Source organism: Odocoileus virginianus, chromosome 12 (assembly GCF_023699985.2).
Source record: "Odocoileus virginianus isolate 20LAN1187 ecotype Illinois chromosome 12, Ovbor_1.2, whole genome shotgun sequence".
NCBI lineage: Eukaryota > Metazoa > Chordata > Mammalia > Artiodactyla > Cervidae > Odocoileus > Odocoileus virginianus.
The window spans coordinates 11,440,968-11,461,799 of record NC_069685.1 but is presented as its reverse complement, the minus strand read 5'-3'; the positions used below and the strand labels follow the sequence as shown (position 1 = coordinate 11,461,799).

The window sequence follows — 20,832 nt, the reverse complement described above, 5'->3', positions numbered from 1 at the left end:
AGGAGCAGGCGGGGCTTAGTCTGCACAGCCCTCAGCATTACATTATGCTCCTAACTCTGGCTTTTCTAGGATGTCCCCTGAAACCCATTCTGGAACATTCTAAAGGCTGGCAAGTCCACCTCCTGCAGATCCCCTTAGGAAGGCAGACAGGATGTCATGGATCATGTGACTTGCTCTCATTCACACCCATCTAAATGACTAGTCTTTTGCTCAAATTCTCCAAAGTATTTTATTTTACTATTTATTCATTTTTATTTATTTGGTTACAGTGGGTTTTGGTTGTGGCACTTGGGATCTTCAATCTTCATTGCAGCATGCAGGATCTAGTTCCTGACCAGGGATCAAACTCAGGCTCCCCACATTGGGAGCATGGAATCTTAGCCACTGGACCACCAGGCAAGTCCCTTTAGGGTATTTCAACACTGGGCTGCCCTTCCCTTGCTGATGATTTACATTTTCTGTGCTTCCCTGTTCTTTTCCTATCATTCCATCTGTAACTGAAAACTGCTGTTATTTGGTGTGACTTCACCATCAGGACTTCCTTAAGACTTTTTTTTTTAATATGGACCTTAGCTAAAGTCTTTATTGAATTTGTTACAATGTTGCTTACATTGCTTATGTCATGGTGTTTTGGCTCTGAGGCATGTGGGATCTTAACTCTCTGGTCAGAGATGGAACCCACGTAGCCTGCATTGAAAGGCGAAGTCTTAATCACTGGATCACCAGGGAAGTCCCATCACCATCAGGACTTCTGTTGTTGCTTTCTGAACCATAGAAGAAAAGATTTTTGTCCTTCATGTAGAAGGAGACATCTAAAATGACGTACAACTAAATAATATATGCAAATAAGAGCCCTCTAGTTTTCTCAGTGTCCCAGGGATGGGTTCAGGGAATCCATGTAGATGAGGGCATTTCCAAATCACTGAACACAAAGGCAACATCAGCAGCAGCTAGGGGATGGCTAACAACCCCCTTGGCTAGACCTTTGACAGAAAAACAGGACAATCTTATACCAGTTTCACAGGTAAGTACAAGTGGAATTTTAATATCCAACCTCTGAGGCCTGAAAAGCATCCTATGGTTATCTCTGTTGATGGCGTACTAGATAGAAAGGGACATGTGGAAATCCACATGGGGGGTTTTGGCCATGTGCTTCAACCAATTGGACCCAAACATCTCGTCTGCAGTCTTTATAGGGCTCTCCTATCACCCTCCCCTTGACAGTTAGGAAGGCTCACAGTTGCATTTCTTTTCAGTGTAGTCAGCTGTTATTTAGCTATGCTAAGAGTAAGTTGATGTTTTGTTAAACTTTCCTAGTTGCTTTACTGAACTATAAAGAGAATCATTTACACATTCCTCTAGAAGAAGGTTGTATTTCATAGGAGAAATATATATTTGATATGTTCATTGGAAGGACTGATGTTGAAGCTGAAACTCCAATACTTTGGCCACCTGATTCGAAATTTGAAAAGACCCTGATGTTGGGAAAGATTGAAGGCTGGAGGAGAAGGGGACAACAGAAGATGAGATGGCTGGATGGCATCACCAACTCAATGGACATGAGTCTGAATAAACTCCGGGAGTTGGTGATGGACAGGGAGGCCTGGCGTGCTGCAGTCCATGGGTCTGCAAAAGAGTCAGACACAACTGAGCGACTGAACTGAAGTGTAAGTCGATGTTTTTGTTAAATTTTCCTAGTTGCTTTTCTGAACTATAAAGAGAATCATTTACACACTCCTCTAGGAGAAGGTTGTATTTCATAGGAGAAATATATGTTTGATATGGTAGGAGGGAGAGAAACTGGACTAACCATGGAACCCAAACTTTGAAATGAGTATTGAGTTGTGGAGTAGGAGAGGAAATGTATTGAAAAATGCTCTTTGTGTCTTTTGAACTTATTTCACTTATTTTCCTACTTCCCTGTAGATGGCATACAAGAGATCTATCCTTCACATTTCAAAATCAGAATTCAAACATATAACATTTTATATAGTATAAAACATATACTATGTAAGTGTTAGCTGCTCTGGCATGTCTGACTCTTTGTGACCCAATGGACTGTAGCCCACCAGGCTCCTCTGTCCATGGGTTTCTCCAGGCAAGAAGAATACTGTGTGGGTTGCCATTCCCCTCCCCAGGTGATCTTCCTGACCCAGGGATCGAACCCAATCTCCTGCCTTGAAGGTGGATTCTTTACTGCCTGAGCCACCAGGGAAGCCCTATAAAATATGTACTATAATAATACATAAAAATTACCTCCCTTTATCCAAAAGGGAGCATTAGGCCTGGAAGAGCAGGACAATGAACAAATACAAGGGTACAAACTTAAGTCTGAGGCCATTACTAAGAGAGAGGAATAATCTTTTCAGTAATTTTAGCCATCCCGTCTCTGGCAGGACTTCAGAAGCTGTATCTGGAGTTCACAGACTTTTTGGCCTTTATTTGTATGTTGGCAGGTGGAGTACAGACTGCAGAAAAACCATTATTGGGTTGGCCAGGAAAGTTTGTTCAGATTTTTCCATTACATTGTATGGAAAAACCCAAACAACTATTTTGGTCACCCCAATACACAGGGCTTACTCTGGGTCAGGCAGGCGCTATTCTGCATGTGCCAACATCAACTCACTCACTCCCTCATATCTATAATGTGAGTAAGGCTCCGGTTATCATCTCCACTTTTCAGATGAGAAAACAGAGGCCGCAGATGAATAAAAATCTTCCCAAGGCTATGCACAGCGAGCGACAGGGGATAGCTGGGATGTGAACACAGACAGACTGGCCCCCAGTTCTGTGTCCTCCACCACCCTACATGCCTAAAATGGTGATCTGGAAGAGCATCCAGGACCCAGAGAGAGAGAGAGAGATGTTTGATGATATTAACAGAGAATAATGGAGGGTGAAAAACCCAAGGAAAAGAATATTTACACAAGAAAGTTCTGCAAAGAAGAGAGAGATTCCTTTTGAGAGAGGACCTCAGAGAACTAGCCTTTACTCACTTTGAATAAAAGTTGGTCGATGACCATTTTCTGACCATTTTCCAGCCCAATCGGAAAAATGAAAGACTGTATTTTAGCCTTCAATCACCTGGGCTGTAATCCTACCCCTTTGCTGAAAGTTTTATGTAAATAAAGATGCAAGAGAAGACCCAAATGAGCAGCTGGTGTTATTTCTGTTTTGAAACAGGTACGTTCTGATTGGAAAAGATGTTTAATGAATGGCCTGAGCCGGCTCACCAGATGCTGACAATGAAACATTTAACTCTACCAATAGAAGGTTTCAGCCTCGGAAGATTAGGTACACCCTCACCTGTCTGACAGCATTGTAGAAGTAATTAGCAGACAGGGAATTAAAGAATGCATTAAAGAGCTGAAGCCATGGAGGCTTCATTCAGATGCCGGCAATGGCTTCCGGGAGGGGTCACCGTATTTATGGAGACAGGTGGGAAGGAAGTAGCGGGAGCTTACTTTTTTCCCTTTCTGGGATGTGAAGGAAGAGCCATTTGTCTTCTAAAGAGAAAAATGTGCCTAATGTTCACAATCACAGGATGTGAAACCTCAAAAATAGAACGAGAATTTCACATGACAAAAATAATACAAGGTCATCGGAAGAGATGTAACATGGTCACCAACATAGAACTGGCCCCATCTGATTAGCTCTGGGAAGCTTTGCCTAATTTTACAGATTTTTTTTAAGATATGTTTTTATATAAATGAAGAAAGACACTTGGAACATTTTAAGTGTGAGCCAATGAGAGGTTGGGAGAAGGAAATGGCACCCCACTCCAGTACTCTTGCCTGGAAAATCCCATGGGTGGAGGAGCCTGGTGGGCTGTAGTTCATGGGGTCACTAAGAGTTGGACACAACTGAGCGACTTCACTTTCACTTTTCACTTTCATGCATTGGAGAAGGAAATGGCAACCCACTCCTGTGTTCTTGCCTGGAGAATCCCAGGGACGGGGGAGTCTGGTGGGCTGCCGTCTATGGGGTCGCACAGAGTCGGACACGACTGAAGCGACTTAGCAGCAGCAGCAGCAGCAATGAGAGGTTGATGCATATAACAGGCACTTTCACATTCTGCCAAAGCTTCCAACACCCTAAATTTAGTTTTCCCTAAGATCTCGCATCGATAATCTTTTTAATGGATAGAGGAACTTCCAGAAGGCATCCAAATCATAGTTAAGTGGTAAATGTGAGCAAACAGTGACCCAAATGCACACATACTTTTTGTTTTGTCAACATGGCTATTAATCACCCTTTGGTGGTCATTTCCTTTTTGATGGTACCTTGTTTATGATAAACATAAGCCTCAGAAGAGATGTCTTCTGACACAAAAGAACAAGGCAGCTCTGATTGGGGATGAGAAATCAGAGTTATTTACCTGCTGACTCACATTTCTTTAGTTAAACTTGGCTAGATAATTTTTCGCTAACCTAAACCTACTTCTGCCCTTCATCTATTTCAATGATAGGGGATCCAAGACGTCATTCACAAGACTTTTAGGCAGAGGAAGGAAACCCTGGAAATCATTTCTGGAAATAATGTTTTTCTAATCCCCTCAGTTGTTTTTAACTCTGAATGCTTAACTTAGATATCTGATCACAGCACAGAGAATTGTGGTTTTCACAGACCAGCATAAACGGTCAGTTTTATTAACAAATGAACATGTGTAATCCTTTCTGGAACACAGTGGAGCACACATGTGCACAAATACAGGAAGTGGTCAAAGGCAGCGGTTTTCAGTGCCAGCTGCTCGTTAGAATCACCTGGGTAGCTTTTAAAACCTGTGATACCTGGGTCTATCCTGAGAGATTCGGAGGAAATAGGTCTGGGGAGGGTCCGGGCAGTTTTGCAATGATCCCAGGTGATTCCCTGGTGGCTCAGATGGTTAAGAATCTGCCTACATAGTAGGAGACCCAGGTTTGATTCCTGGGTCAGGAAGATCTCATGGAGAAGGGAATGGTAACCCACTCTAGTGTTCTTGCCTGGAGAATCCCACAGACAGAGTAGCCTAGCAGGCTACTGGAGTTGTGGGTCCATGGAGTTGAAGTTGGACACGACTGAGCAATCAACAGGTGACTCCAATGTGAGTCAGGCCGAGAAACCGGGCCTGGTAATAGGGGAGAGCAAGAGGATTCTAGGGGTTTCTGGAGATAGACTGATGGTCACTGTGTGCTGGCTTTGCCATTTTCTTCACTGTGTAAACTGAAGTGAGTTGCTTGACCTCTCTGAGGCTTGGTTTTCTACCTTGGGCAATGGGATCAATAAGAACTACTGTGCAGGGCTTTTGTGAAGATCCAATGAGATAATAAGGCAATTCATGTGCCTGATACAGTGCCTGGTATGCAGTAGGTGTCACACGACTTCATGTCTACTTTCCGATTTAATGGTCACCTCAATCTTACGAAATGCGAGAAAGATAGAGGCTAGCTGGTTTGGACGTCTATATGTCTGGTTGATTTTGAATTACATATCATTTTACTCTCCAAGTAATTTCATAGCCTCCCTAACCTCTGGAGTGCCTCAGGGCCTAGTGCTCACAGCCCTTTTCTCCTGTGTCTACGCTTTCTGTAGTGATCTCATTCAGCCTGATGGCTTAGTTTAAGCTGAACACTCCACCCTGGACCAGAATTCTAGGCTCACAAAGCTGGCTCTCTTTTGGATGTTGAAAAGACATCTCAAACTTAGCACATTCAAGATGGAACTCTTGATCTGCCACACATCCCTCTTCCACGGGTAAAATCTCTGTCTTATCCAGTATAGTAAATGGCAATTCCACCCTTCTAGTCCCCTTGAGGCCAACTCCCTCAGAATCATCTTTAATTCGTCAGCAGATCCCAGTGGTCTGGCATTCAAAACACCACCAGATGCTTCTCACCACTCCTCCACTATTGCCTTTATTTTTTTTTTTTTTTTTAATTTTTATTAGTTGGAGGCTAATTACTTTACATCATTACAGTAGATTTTGTTATACATTGATATGAATTAGCCATGGATTTACATGTATTCCCCATCCCAGTCCCCCCTCCCACCTCCCTCTCCACCCGATCCCTCTGGGTCTTCCCAGTGCACCAGGCCCGAGCACTTGTCTCATGTACCCAACCTGAGCTGGTTATCACACCACCCTGAGCCTTGGTTTGGATTAAAGGCTCTTAACTGGCTTTCTCCCTGCCACACCCTGCCCCCCAGCCCAATCCCAGCCCTTATGTAACACAACGGCCAAACTGGGAGCTGCATCGTGTCCCTCAGACCTGGCAAGGACCCCCTCTGCCTTCTGTGTAGAAGGCAGTCTTCACGACAGGTCGATGAGGTCTCACAAATATCAACCATCCGCCCTGGTGAGCTTTCATCCTCCCCTTCTTCCTCACACTTTCCACTCCCCGAACTCTGGCCTCTTCATCCTCTTCCTCCCACTTGCTGAGCCCCTTGTGGTTCAGGTCCTTGCCCTCGCTGCTCCCTCTGCTTGGAGCCTCCTTCCTCTATACATCATGGGGCTTGCTCCCGTTTTCCTACAAGTCTTTGACCCAAAGCCCCCTTTAAGCCTAACATGTCCCCGCCTCCATCTCGCACTCTTATTCTCCTTTTCTTTTTCTCCACACACTTCCCATCATCTGATGCACCATATGTCTGAGTGTTCGCTTGTTCAGCTCTGCTAGAAAGGAAGATGGATAAGCGGGAGTATGTTTTCGTATTTCATCCACCTCTGTGGACAGAATAGGGCCCAGAATGGTGCCTCGTGCAACCTAGGCATGAAATAAACACTTGGTGAATGAATGCCTGCACTGGGCAGATGATATTTTAAAAGCATCTTTTCACTGGCGTTATTTATTCCTGCACATTCCCGCTCGGGCTGTCAGTTGCAGAGGAGTTGGTTTTTATTATTATTGAAAACGCTTGTTCTAGCAGCACTAGAGTACTCAGTGCTAGCCTGAAGAGCAGGGTACCAGTACTGGCACAGAGATCAAACCTGGGAAGCGTCACTGCTCCAAAACCATGAACGTGCTTAGCTTCAGGACAGGTGACTTTCCAAATGAACTGGCTTCCTGGGGCCCAGGAATCTTTTATGTACAATTTTACATCTCCTCCTGCCTCCAGGGTAATCTGTCAAAAACCTACAGCATCCTCCCATGGCTTTAACCAATGGGCAGCTGACTTTATTCTCTGGCTGGCGTTTTTTTGCATGGGCTGCAGATGGGGACAAGGAGGTGATGGGTGTCACTTCTTTCTGTAGCCTTGGAGTCCTTTATTATTTACTGTAAAGAAGCAAGGAGCTGGCTGTCATCAAATCCATGAAAACTGGTTTATAGTGTCTGGTTCAATTAAGGGGGTTTCTGGGAAGAGACACGACCAAATAAATAATGGGAGAGAGGCAATTCTGAAACAATCATTGTTATTCATCAATCTCTGTTTGCAAGTGGAGATGGGGAGAGAGAAACTTCAAGTGAAGGCGCTCTCCTGGGTGTGATGCTCCACTTCAAACGCAGCAAACAACTGTTGTTCTGTGATGCACATTTTAGTTCCGCTAGAGGCAACCTTTCTAAATATTAATAATAATAATAAACAATCCCCTCCACAGCTGACGGCGGGTGCAGAGATGAACAGGGAGCCCTGGAAGGGGGGCTGTGGTCGGTCCTCCTGGATGTGGCAAAGGCCCCCTCAGAAGGGATGGGCCCCTGAATTCTTGTGGAGGTCTCCCTCTCAGAAGCACAGGGTGCATATGGCTTCAGGCATGCAAGTTGATTATTAATGTCTAAAACGAAACTCTTTAGAGCTCCTTCTAACTGTGACTTGGTGGCTTTTCTTTTGAAAGAAATGTTAAATTGTGGAATTAAAAGGTTCTTCCAGGAACAACAGACATGAAGAGGCCCAGAGGGATAGAGATTCAGTACCCAGGTGGAGGGGCTGCTGTGCAATACGTGAGGTTTTCTGTCTCCTTGCTGTTGAGCTGTGGTAGCAAGAGTGAGTTGGGCTTGGCTGCAGCGAAGCAGCTCCAAGTAAGCGCTGATCTCTCTTGTTCCTGCTCCATCCCTGAGGCCTGCGAACCTGAGCGGGTGAGTGAGCTTCTCTAGAAGCTGGGACGTGATTATGGATGTACATGATATGGTGTCTCCCACACTTTTGTGCAAACACTCTACTTTTTAGAACATGGTTGAAAAATCAGGCTCCGAGGTCGTCGTCTTCAAAATTCTGAATCCCTCAAATAAGGCCCAGTAATCTACATTTTCTTTTCTTTTTTTTTTTTTTTAAGGGAGCAATTTGCTATATTTTTAAGGGCCACCTTTCAGGAAATGCTGATCTTAATGGTGTTCCTCTCAATAACTCAAGATTCTAAAGCTACACTTAAGTCTTTCAAAAATCAGACAGAATTACTACTGGCTGTTAAGACCAGAAGGGTCCCAGAGATCATCCAGCCTAGACTTCTCACACCAGTGTCCAAGGGGTAAGCCTCGAGCTGAGCTTCACAGCGCAGGACCTTCCTGGAGCTCTCATTGCAGCTTGGCACAGGGGCTGAGTCCGACCTGGCTTGACATCTGGTTCTGCCACTTGGGGTCCCATGACCTGTGCAAACTTTTTGTCCCCCTGGGAGCTCACTTCCCTTGCGGTGGTGACTGTATAGGAGTGATGTGAGCTGGGGCGTGGAAAGGGATTTGGGGACATCCTGCAGGTGGTTTAAGTTCCAGATTCTTCCAGCAGGTAGTAGATAGTGGCTAAAGAAATTTGGAAGGTAGGTGAAAAATTTCTCCACCCCCATAGTCTTGCCAGCAGCTCTGAATGAAAGTAAGCTCCCCAAATATAGATATTTTTAACGTAGCATACATTAGCAGTAAATGTGTTCCCTGAGGTCTCAGCTCTGACCTCTCCAGGGTTCTCACTAGCCTCTGGCATGAGAGGGCTCTCAACGCAGGGTTCAGTAACCCCAATGGTCAGCCCCAGGGGACCACAGGGCCTCTGCGTGTGCTCAGTCACATCCGACTCCTGTGACCCCTCGGACTGTACCCCACCAGACTGCCCTGTCCATGGGATTTCCCAGGCAAGAATATTGGAGTGGGTTGCCATTTCCTATTCCAGGGGATCTTCCCGACCCAGGGATCAACCCTGCATCTACCGTGGCTCCTGCATTGGGTGGCAGATTCTTTACCACTGAGCCACCTGGGAAGCCCTGAGGGCCCCCAGACAGAGGCTGAACACAAAACCCCGTGGGGACCAGGCCCCCAGAGCAGCCCCCAGACAGAGGCTGAACACAAAACCCCATGGGGACCAGGCCCCCAGAGCAGCCCCAGACAGAGGCTGGACACAAAATCCCGTGGGGACCAGGCCCCCAGAGCAGCCCCCAGACAGAGGCTGAACACAAAACCCCGTGGGGACCAGGCCCTCAGAGCAGCCCCCAGACAGAGGCTGAACACAAAACCCCGTGGGGACCAGGCCCCCAGAGCAGCCCCCAGACAGGGGCTGAACACAGAACCCCGTGGGGATCAGGCCCCCAGAGCAGCCCCCAGACAGGGGCTGAACACAAAACCCCATGGGGATCAGGCCCCCAGAGCAGCCCCCAGACAGAGGCTGAACACAAAACCCCGTGGGGACCAGGCCCCCAGAGCAGCCCCCAGACAGAGGCTGAACACAAAACCCCATGGGGATCAGGCCCCCAGAGCAGCCCCCAGACAGGGGCTGAACACAAAACCCCGTGGGGATCAGGCCCCCAGAGCAGCCCCCAGACAGGGGCTGAACACAAAACCCCATGGGGATCAGGCCCCCAGAGCAGCCCCCAGACAGGGGCTGAACACAAAACCCCGTGGGGATCAGGCCCCCAGAGCAGCCCCCAGACAAGGGCTGAACACAAAACCCCGTGGGGATCAGGCCCCCAGGGCAGCCCCCAGACAGAGGCTGAACACAAAACCCCGTGGGGATCAGGCCCCCAGAGCAGCCCCCAGACAGAGGCTGAACACAAAACCCCGTGGGGATCAGGCCCCCAGAGCAGCCCCCACACAGGGGCTGAACACAAAACCCCATGGGGATCAGGCCCCCAGAGCAGCCCCCAGACAGGGGCTGAACACAAAACCCCGTGGGGACCAGGCCCCCAGAGCAGCCCCCAGACAGGGGCTGAACACAAAACCCCGTGGGGATCAGGCCCCCAGAGCAGCCCCCAGACAGGGGCTGAACACAAAACCCCGTGGGGATCAGGACCCCAGAGCAGCCCCCAGACAGGGGTTGAACACAAAACGCCGTGGGGACCAGGCCCCCAGAGCAGCCCCGGGGGCTTCACATTCAGGACACGGGATTTCCTAGATTCTTTGAGCGAGTGGGAAGTGTGCAACTCTAAAGTTTAAGACAGTCTACATTTGAGTGAAGGTCCATTTCTTACACTTATCATACAAAGCAAAAAGGCGGTGATTTCCTCAGTAGAAACCTACTTCTGAATTCATTATGCTAATTAGTAAAGTCTCTGATAAATACAGGATAATAAAAGCATTTGCTGTAGCTTCCTCTGGAATACATTTTTCTTTTCTTTTTAATTTTGGCTGCACTGGCTCTTCCTTGCAGCTCACAGGCTTAGTTACCCCGCAGTGTGTGGGATCTTTCTTAGTTCCCTGATCAGGGACTGATACCCCGTCTCCTGCACTGGAAGTCAGATTCTTAACCACTGAGCCACCAGGGAAGCCCCTGGCATACTTTCTTTCTGATAAAATAGTAGCTGAATATTCCAGTAAGAATTTTGCATGAGAACAGTGGGCTCTCCTGGGCACTGAAGTCTACAGGAACCATTGGCATAAAATATTTTCAAGTAAATTACTTCTTGTAACAAGCATTTAGCCTATTAAGTACCCAATTAATCTTCTTTGTTATTATTATTACTAATCAAAAACATGTTGAATAGAGAAATGATTTAAAAAACATATTAACAAAAGGCATAGAAACTCTGTTATGTAAACTGGATTGACAAAACCTAAATGGAGGTGATCTTACTGCAAATCAAGAAACATTCCAAGTCTTCATTCAGCTCTGGTTCCCATGTGGTATCAGAAATTTGGGTTAAGGTTCAGTGAAAAAGGCATAGCAATAGCCAAAGATGACATGATAAATATTTGAGAAAGTCTATAAAATTTCATCAAGCAAGATTAAAGTGGTAGTTTTCAGACCTTGCATTATGATCTGTTAATGAGTTACAGAATCAGTGTAATGGGTTTTAGTCCAGCACTTGGCTGGAATACGGAATATATCACAGGAAGTGAGAGTGAATGTTGTTTGGTAAAACTTTTTACATACATGCAAATGTCTCCTGGATCACACCGTAAAATGTATTCCTAAATGCAGGCTGTGGTTTCAAATGTCTGACGGTCCCCGGCACAGGAAACATGGAGAAGGAGCAGAAACGTAGGGCGGCATCGGGGCTCTGGTCATGATGAGCGTCTGCTGTATCATTAGGGAGAATGGTACTTGAGCATCGGGTTAGGAACCTCAGAGGTTAGGGTTAGGGTTAGGGTTTAAACGTCTTCAACTGGGTATTTATGCTGAACCCGGGGACTTTCTAAATTTTTATTACAGTCCGGATATACCAGTGATTAAGTTCAGACACCAAATTCAGAATCAAAAATTTAAAGTCAAGTAATCTTCAAACCTCTGAACATAAGTGTATCACTTTGTTCGAGAATCTGCATTTTTCTCTTTGTTTATGTGAATCAGAAAACAGTACAGAGGGACAAATATTCCCCCTGAATTGTCTTCAGAATGGTGGTAAAACCTACTGGGCCTTTAATTGCAGTGGCATCTTTAAGAATCTGGCAGATGCTAGAAGAATGCATAAAGAAGATATGATGCTGCTGCTGCTGCTAAGTCGCTTCAGTCGTGTCTGACTCTGTGCGACCCCATAGACGGCAGCCCACCAGGCTCCCCCGTCCCTGGGATTCTCCAGGCAAGAACACTGGAGTGGGTTGCCATTTCCTTCTCCAATACATAAAAGTGAAAGCGAAGCCGCTCAGTCATGGCCAACCCCAGGGACTGCAGCCCATCAGGCTCCTCCGTCCATGGGATTCTCCAGGCAAGAGTGCTGGAGTGGGGTGCCACTGCCTTCTCTGAAGATGTGATATATATATCTATATACATATACATATACACACACATGCACAACAGAATATTACTCAGCCATAAAAAGGAATGAAATAATGCCATCAGCAGCTACATGGATAAAATTGCAGATTACCATACTAAGTGAAGAAGTCAGATAAAGACAAATACCATATGATATCACCATATGTGAAATCTTAAATATGATACAAATGAACAAAACAGAAACAGATTTACAGACGCAGAAAACAATCTCATGGTTACCAAAGGAGAAATGGGGGAGGGATAAATTAGAAGTGTGAATTCCATGGATAGAGGAGTCTGGTGGGCTGCAGTACATGGGGTCGCAAAGAGTCTGACAGGACTGAGTGACTAACACAACAAAAATGGGATGAACAGATAAACACTACTGTAGAGGCTTCCCAGGTGGCGCTAGGGGTAAAGAACCTGCCTGCCAATGCAGGAGACTTAAGGGACATGGGTTTGATCCCTGGGTCAGGAAGATCCCCTGGAGATGGGCAAGGCAACCCACTCCAGTATTCTTGCCGGGGAAATCCCATGGACAGAGGAGCCTGGCGGGCTCCAGTCCCTAGGTTCGCAAAGAGTTGGACATGACTGTAGCAACTTAGCACATGCACACATCCTAAAACAGATAAATGACAAGGACTTACTATATAGCAAGGGGGATTATACTCAACATCTTATGAAAATGTATAATGGAAAAGAGTCTGAAAAAGAATATATACACACACACACACATTTATAAATGAATTACTTCGTTGTACATTGGAAACTAACACAACATTGTAAATCAACTATACTTCATAACAAAAAAATCTGTCAGATGGTAGGGGTCTTCAGACTGCCTTTCCTTACAGAACTGCAACTCTAAGAGCAAACCACAGGACAAAAGATACATTTACAGTTATGCCTCAAAGACAAGCTTCTATTTTCTGGACTTTGATTTCTACCGTAATAGCGTATTGTCAGACAGCACTGTAGCTCTTAGTTTGCAAGAACAGAGGGCAGTGATACCCCATGAAATGTAAGGGGTGGCTCATCAAGAAACACTTGAAATAGAATATAACTTTTTGTTAATAAAGAAAATATAAGGATTGTGTGCCAGTTTGTGATGGGGCCACAAGGAATATATGCATATGGCTGCAATTATATATACTGAATATTTTTAAACTGTCTTATAACTTAGCAATGTAATCAGAAGTCATTTTCAAACAATTAATTAAATGATTCAAACTCACACTGACAGTGTATACTTACAGTACTCAGAACCAATTTGGCACTTTTGGGTCTTTGAAAAATTTTTGTATCCTGTTGTCCAGTGCAGTTCTGGAAGTTAGGAGACCTGCAATCTAGTGTCTGTCAATTATCTGACCTGGGATACATTTTTAGATTTTTTTCCTATGTTTTCAGTTCTTATGAAAAATCATAATTATTGATTTGCTAACACTTAAGGTTGTTTAGGTAACATGACTTAATGGTTAAAGGCTTTAAAAAAGTGCTTCCCAACTGTAGGGTAGCTTCATCAAGATAATAGTCTTTATGAGCCAAATAGAATCGCAGAGAGGCTTTATGGGAAAAGAAAAGCAAATGCAAATTTTTGGATTTCAGTTCCATTTCCTCTGGGGAAAACAACCCAGATGTTATTAAATGATCTTTTTAGCCCAAGTTGCAGGGTAACCCTTTAGCACTCCTGAAAAGCTTTCAAAGAAAATTGAAAACAAGATCCTTCTCAGATTTTGTTTCTCCTATGAAACCCTGAAGTGGCTCAGTGGTAAAGAATCCGACTGCCAATGCAGGAGATGCAAGAGATGCAGATTCGATTTCTGGGTCGGGAAGATCCACTGGAAAAGGGAATGGCTATCCACTGTAGAATTCTTCCCTGTAGAATCCCATGGCCAGAGGACCATAGAAGGCTGCAGTCCGTGGGGTACAGAGTTGGAAATGACTGAGCACCACCACCACCACCACTGTGGAACTCTTTGGGGAGTATAAAGATATTTTTTAGCCTCTTTAGGAAGATGTAACAGCCATATTTCCTTTCTTGTAATATTCCAACATTATTTACATAGACATTCCTTTAAAAACCTCTCTTCCTTTTTACATATATCAGGGAAACTGTTACAGAATGGGGGTATTATCTGAGCACCTGACTCATAGGAACTTAAAACTAGAAGGAATCTCAAGGATCATCTTACCCATCTTCTCATTTTACAGATTTGGAAATTGAGGCTGACAGCAGTTGAGTGATTTGTTCCAGCATTGTGGCTCAGCTGGTAAAGAATCCGCCTGCAATGCGGGAGACCTGGGTTTGATCCCTGGGTTGGGAAGATCCCCTGGAGAAGGGAAAGACTGCCAACTCCAGTATTCTGGCCTGGAGAATTCCAAAGACTGTATGGTCCATGGGGTTGCAAAGAGTCAGACATGACTGAGAGACTTTCACTCACGCACACTTGATGAGAGAACTGGAATCCAGATGAGAATCAGGTTTGTATTCCTTCCACTCTCTCCAGAATCCTATATCTCCCAAAAAGATGTATTCTTTCTGCTTTAATGCATAGTTTCTTCTCACAGCCCAGCTGTGTGACTGTGACTCATAATGAAGTTCAATAGGAGGGACAGCTGCCTTGATTGGTCTTTGTACACAAATGTCTAGAAATGGTAAGACCCACAGTGGACTTTTAATACACATTGATCACAACACTCTATTTAAATTTTAAACAGCATTCCTTCAATTCAGAAAAGCTTTTGGAAATAGCTAACGACTTGGAGTCTCACAATTGACTGCCATTTGTCAGTTGACACACTCTAGGAGTATATGCTTTCATTTTGCTATTTGAAAACATGAAAAACTAACATAAACATACACTTAAGGATCTCAAACATCCTTAAACATTCTCTTTCTAGGAACAGTGAGAACTTCCTACATACATTAGAACTTTAGATAAGCAAAGTGATTTGAATGCTCAAGAGAAAAAGATCAGTGAAGTAAAAGTAAAATACTAATTTCACAGGATCCCTCAAATTGAATTTGTTTACTGATGAGCTCTATTGACTGATGGGGCACTGAACCATTGGTAACTAGGGTATGAGCTGTTCCCCCAACTCTGCTATGTAAAATACCTTCTCATTATTATACAAATACCATCATCAGGCTAGAAAATAATTTGGGAGAGTTCATGGCTTTTGGAACAACCCACAGCAAGTGACACTGTCTTGACAAAATATAATTACCTCCAACCCTGAGCTGCAACTATAGGAGAGCAGTAAACAAGCCCCGTAGTATTGTTTTAGATGAAGCACATTGAAAGCTCTGCACTTCCTCCAGGCCTCCTCTTTCTTCCTGAACGAACTCCAGGGAATGGCATCATGTCAGGCTTTCCAGATGGATTATGTGGAGCCATAGCTCAATGTCATTTTCAATAGGAAGCCTCATAATTAAAGGTCAAATAGTCACTTCATCTGCAATCAATCAATAGAAAAAGTACTAATACGAAGAACTAATCAATCAATGGCAAATGCACTAATAAAAGCAATGAATCAAATTCAGCATGTGTGTAGATGCAAGTACACCAAGGAGATGGAGACAGGGCAAAAGCAAGAACAATAAAATAAACTGCAAGCATATGTACAAGAGAATACTCAGAAGGCTGCTCAAAACCAGAGTTTTCATCTTTGGTTCATTAGTTACCTGGGTACCACTTGGCCTGCAATAATTTATTCTTAAATACAAATACTGGATATGCTAATAAACAATGTTATTTCATTGAGCTTTCTTAATGTAATCTATTTGAGAAGTTATGTGTATGTATGTGTATGCACATGTGTGTGTGTAAAATCACTAAAAGAAATATTTTGACAGTGATCACAGAAGGGACAAATGTATTTCCTACACGCCAAACAGATATATTTGAATCTGTTGTCTTTTATCTTGGTGAGAAATAAGAGAAAGTATCACTCTGAGTGATAGATCCTACCTGAAATTTGCCCCCTGCTTTCTGAAACATGAATTCTTCACACTTACTGTGATGCTCTATTGTTGCCATGCAGATGAGAAGTCCCATTAGGATAATTATCAGCTGTGGCTTGGGGGACTGCTGTGCATCTCCTCTGTACCAGAGATGTCAGGTCACCAGTAGATGGAAACATGCCTTGAACCTTGTGAAAATGATACACTAAATTTATAGGGCTCAACAAGGCCATTCAAGCAAGAGGACCCAAACATCCCTTGCTGTGTGCAGAAATAAGGGCGCTCCAAGGGTTATCTGCACTTTTTCAGTGAGATAAGAAAGCAGCAAAGAGGTCATTTTTATAAATGCTACCTGGGAGACTGCAGGCAGAAAGCCAGGTGTGATCAAGGCATAATAGAATATCCTGCTGCTGCTAAGTCACTTCCTGACTCTGTGCGACCCCACAGACGGCAGCCCACCAGGCTCCTCTGTCCGTGGGATTCTCCAGGCAAGAATACTGGAGTGGGTTGCCATTTCCTTCTCCAATGCATGCATGCATGCTAAGGCGCTTCAGCCCTGTCTGACTCTGCAAGTAAAATTCCCTAATCCAGGAGCTATGGAAACTAAGGCCTGGGAATGTTTCAATGGAAGAGTCAGGATGAGTATTTAGGACTTGCAATTCCAAGAGAGACTAGGTCTACCATGTTACGGAAATAACTAAGGATTTACACCACCATGGTTATTTAGTTATCATACTAGAATAGTATTGCAGGATCCAAGTATCTATTTCTTTTTTTTTTTTTTCCAGTCATCAATAACATTTTTATTTCAGGTACAGCTGCAACTACACACAACAATGAATTTTTTTTAGACTAGTTTCATTTCAGGATGGCTTCTGTTACATAAGGAAGTACACCACAAGCAATTTTTAACGAAATAATGAACTCAGAAGTCTGTATAACTTTTAAAGATGTACTTATTTTCAAATCAGATTACAACCTAGGGTTACAAAATTATCTAGATTGCATCCATTTTTTTTTGTAGTAGAATGTGCATCATAAACTCAATCTAGAAATAATATTCAAGAACTCTGCATTACTAGTTACTTTAAATTGTACTGTTTCCAAATTATTCTTTACAGAAGAGGTAGCAATTCTTAAAAGTCACTAATTTTTTCTTCTGACTGTATTTCAGTCATGTTTTGGATCTGAGTTGCCTAGGGCAGGGCTAGGCTGTACCAACAGCAATACAAACACACAATATTCCTATTGACTAACCTGCAGATATCTAAAATAGTCTCTAACTCTGTCTGCTAAATACCAAGTATCTATTTCATGGGAGAATACTGCAAAAGCAAAGTGCAAAAGCAGAAGCCCAAGTTAACCCCAATGTTTTCAGTAAAATAGATACTTTTGATTGGTGTTCATCTAATTTTTCAGATGACTGAAAATCAGAAAGCATCAAGAACAGAACGATATGGCTCTGAGATTTAAAAAAATGAAGAAAAAAAACAGCATGAGTATTTTGCTTACAGAAAAGAATACAGATCAGTTTGCAGTATGCTTCTCAGGTAGAGCTTTACTCATCACGGCCAGCTCCAGCACAGGAGAAAATTATGGAGAAAAAAATAAACATGGACTTTCCTGGTGGTCCAGTGGTTAGGAATCTGCCTGCCAATGTAGGGGAAGTGGGTTCGATCCACGGTCTGGGAACTAAGATCCCACATGCTGTGGGGCAACTAAGCCTGTGCACAGAAACTCTCGAGCAAACGTTCTAGAGCCTGCGAGCCACAACTACCGAAGCCCACAGGCCCTAGAACCCACTCGCCACAGCAAGAGAAGCCAGTTCAGTGAGAAGCCCACACGCAGCACCTAGAGAGGAGCCCCCACTAGCTGTGACTACAGAAAACCCACACGCAGCAACGAAGACCCAGCACAGCCAAACACAAAGACAAATAAATTTTAAAAAAGCACAATCCATTTGGGTTTTCCTGACAAAAGCAAATCCTAAGGGCGGGCGGGTTTCAGAGGCCAGGGCAGAGATGCAGAAGCATGTTGGACGCAGCCGGGGCTCAGCACCTGCGCTAACAACACAGGCTCCGTCGAGCCCTGACCCGTGACCGCTGAGGGGGCTGGAGGCGCCCAGTCTCTGGCCCCCATCTCTACAGGAACCCCCGCCTGTCCTCCAGGATGCCTGGAGCACTGGCGTCACGTCGTAACAATGACATGCGGGGAAAAGTGCAGGTTGATTCCTTTTGAGGTCAACAATTAAACCACATCTATCATGTGAACATCAACAAGACCCAGGGCAGAGGACTGAAACCCTGGAAACAGTAACGCGTTCATAACCAACACAGAGCAATAGCGAATCGCAGCCGCTGCTTCCAGGCAGCACACCAAGCTCTCTCCGTGGGCAGTCTGGCTCCATCCACAGCAACCTACACACAGCACCATCACCGAACACGTTTTCTCACGGACTGACCTGTATTACGGACAAGTCCTGGGTCGGATACTTAACACGTTTTATCTTCAGTCTTTACAACACCCTTACAATGTAAGAAAAAGCCTTACAAAGTGAGAAAGCTAAGGTTCAGGAGCTTAAGTGATTTGTCCAGGTTCACAAAATCTGGAACCAGAAAGTAGCTTCCAAAGCTCTCTCAGCTTCCTTTTGGTGATGATTCTAAGGAAAACCTAATAGACATGTTGCAGTGAAGGGACAGTACACATATAATTTATTCAAATAATCTGAAGTCCTAGATAGCAATTACATAAGAGTATGTCCAGTTTCTAAATCATTTCCCCATCTTTGCAAGACTGAAAATAATTCTATCGGACAGAAATGTCTGGGGCTAGTAAAACCATTAGGAAATATCTTTGTTTTCTAGTTTACAGACTGAACTTTAACATAAACAGACTTAGAGGAATGTTAAGTCAGTTATACACCAAAATGTAAAGGAATTTTTAACACGAGTTTAGCGACAATGTGCCTTCTACCCCACCGAGTTTGTGAATGATGTTTCCATACAGTTTCTCATTACTTAATGATCTTTAATGACTAAAAGCATGGATTCCAGATAACTAGATAGGTTATTGGGATAATGCCTTTAAACTGGGTAAAGGTAAGGAGAGAATAGCACTTTTCTTGATCCATTTTTGTCCATTAAATGTATTTATAAGTATGTATACTTATTTCACTTTAGGTATTAATGAGACTGAGTTCACAACAACTAAATATATTGTTGTTTCTTTATAGAAATAACATTCTGAAATAAACTTCAGCCTAATGTCAATTATTTTCACCCTGCTCCGAGCTTCCAGAAACTATGTTAATATCTTCCAGGGGTCACTCTAGGCCCTTTCAAAGCCAAGTTTGTGCTCACTGCACCCCCACAACTACCCCACTCCCCAACTTTTAACATGAACATTCGACCCTGAAAACCTATGAGAATGGAAAACATGATTACAAGTAGAGCTAAACCCTACACTATTAAACCCTACACTATTAAAACTATTAAAAATAGTTTAATTCATGATGGTATTTCAAAGTCATGATTGAGCCGCACTTTGCTACCGTTTTTTAGGTAACAAAGTAGACAATACCCACATTCCATTTAGTTTGAAAAGTTGTTTGAATTTCAAAATCATAAGATGCAATTATCTGAAGGTAATATTAAGCTAGTGTTTCGGTCTGTGGATTACTTACCCAATGTGAGGGATTTGTGTGTAGAACAGAACATGACAGCTACAGTGTCTGCTGGTGTGAAACCCGAATTATTCCTGAGGGGGGGAAAAAAAAGCTTTACAAATATTGCTATAAAAAAGCCTATTTAACACATCCTCAATCAAATGTAGCACCTATCTTCATGCAAACATCCTTTTGCTCAATCCTGGAGACAGAAGTAATTCTATACCGAAATGCACAGAAATGTCCAAATTTCTTTTTAGAGAGTAATTTCTAGTTTATCCATGAAAAAGAGACAGTCCTAAAAATATGGTGCGGGCGGGGGAGGTCTCCTAAGATCATATGCATCATGGATCTGTGGCACAGGACTTTATAAAAATCCTGCAGCAGGAAACTCCATTAGTGCACCCACCAGGCTGCCACTTGATTTCAATGCAGTAGCTTGAAAGAGTTAATGTGTCTCCAAAAAGGCTTCCCTCAAGGAGCAACACATCCTTTAGGCAGCAAGTGCACACATTTGAGAACTACAAGGTGTGAACAAGGATTTAACATCATATGTTTCAGTAAAAATAACAAATGACCAATTTTTAGCAATTACCATGTACCAAGTATTCCTTTAAGGCCTTTGCATGTAAAGACAAAAATCCTATCAGGTAGCCAGTATGATATCCCTATTAACAGATGAGAAAACCTCAGTACACAGAAATTATGGAACCAACCCAGGACCTCAGAGCTAGGGAGTGAGTGACAGAGTCAGGAGTTAAACCAAGTCCAGCTCCTGTGTCTGTGCTTAACTGCTAAATAATATGTTAAAAGGCTTTCCTGGTGGCTCAGTTGGTAAAGAATCTGCCTGCAATATAGGAGACCTGGGTTTGATCTCTGGGCTGGGAAGATCCCCTGGAGAAGGGAATGGTAAACCTGCTCCAGTATTCTTGCCTGAAGAATTCCATGGACAGAGGAGCCTGGAGAGCTATAGTCCATGGGGTCACAAAGAGTTGGACATGACTGACTGACTTTCAGGCAAGAATACTGGAGTGGGTTGCCATTTCCTTCTCCAGGGGATCTTCCTGACCTCGGGATTGAACCTGCATCTCCTCCATCGGCAGGTGAATTCTTTACCACTAAG

The 20,832-nt window shown here is 43.8% G+C and overlaps 1 protein-coding gene across 2 annotated transcripts in view; it reads right to left on the bottom strand.

The window, feature by feature from the left end:
• SLC10A7 (solute carrier family 10 member 7) overlaps positions 1-20,832 on the bottom strand; it is a 292,638-nt gene that overhangs the window by 15,300 nt on the left and 256,506 nt on the right. For both annotated transcript variants that reach the window (XM_020901268.2, XM_070474787.1), the window contains one exon: positions 19,728-19,801. In XM_020901268.2, the coding sequence (XP_020756927.1) occupies positions 19,728-19,801 (74 nt within the window). The remainder of the gene's footprint in view (positions 1-19,727; positions 19,802-20,832) is intronic.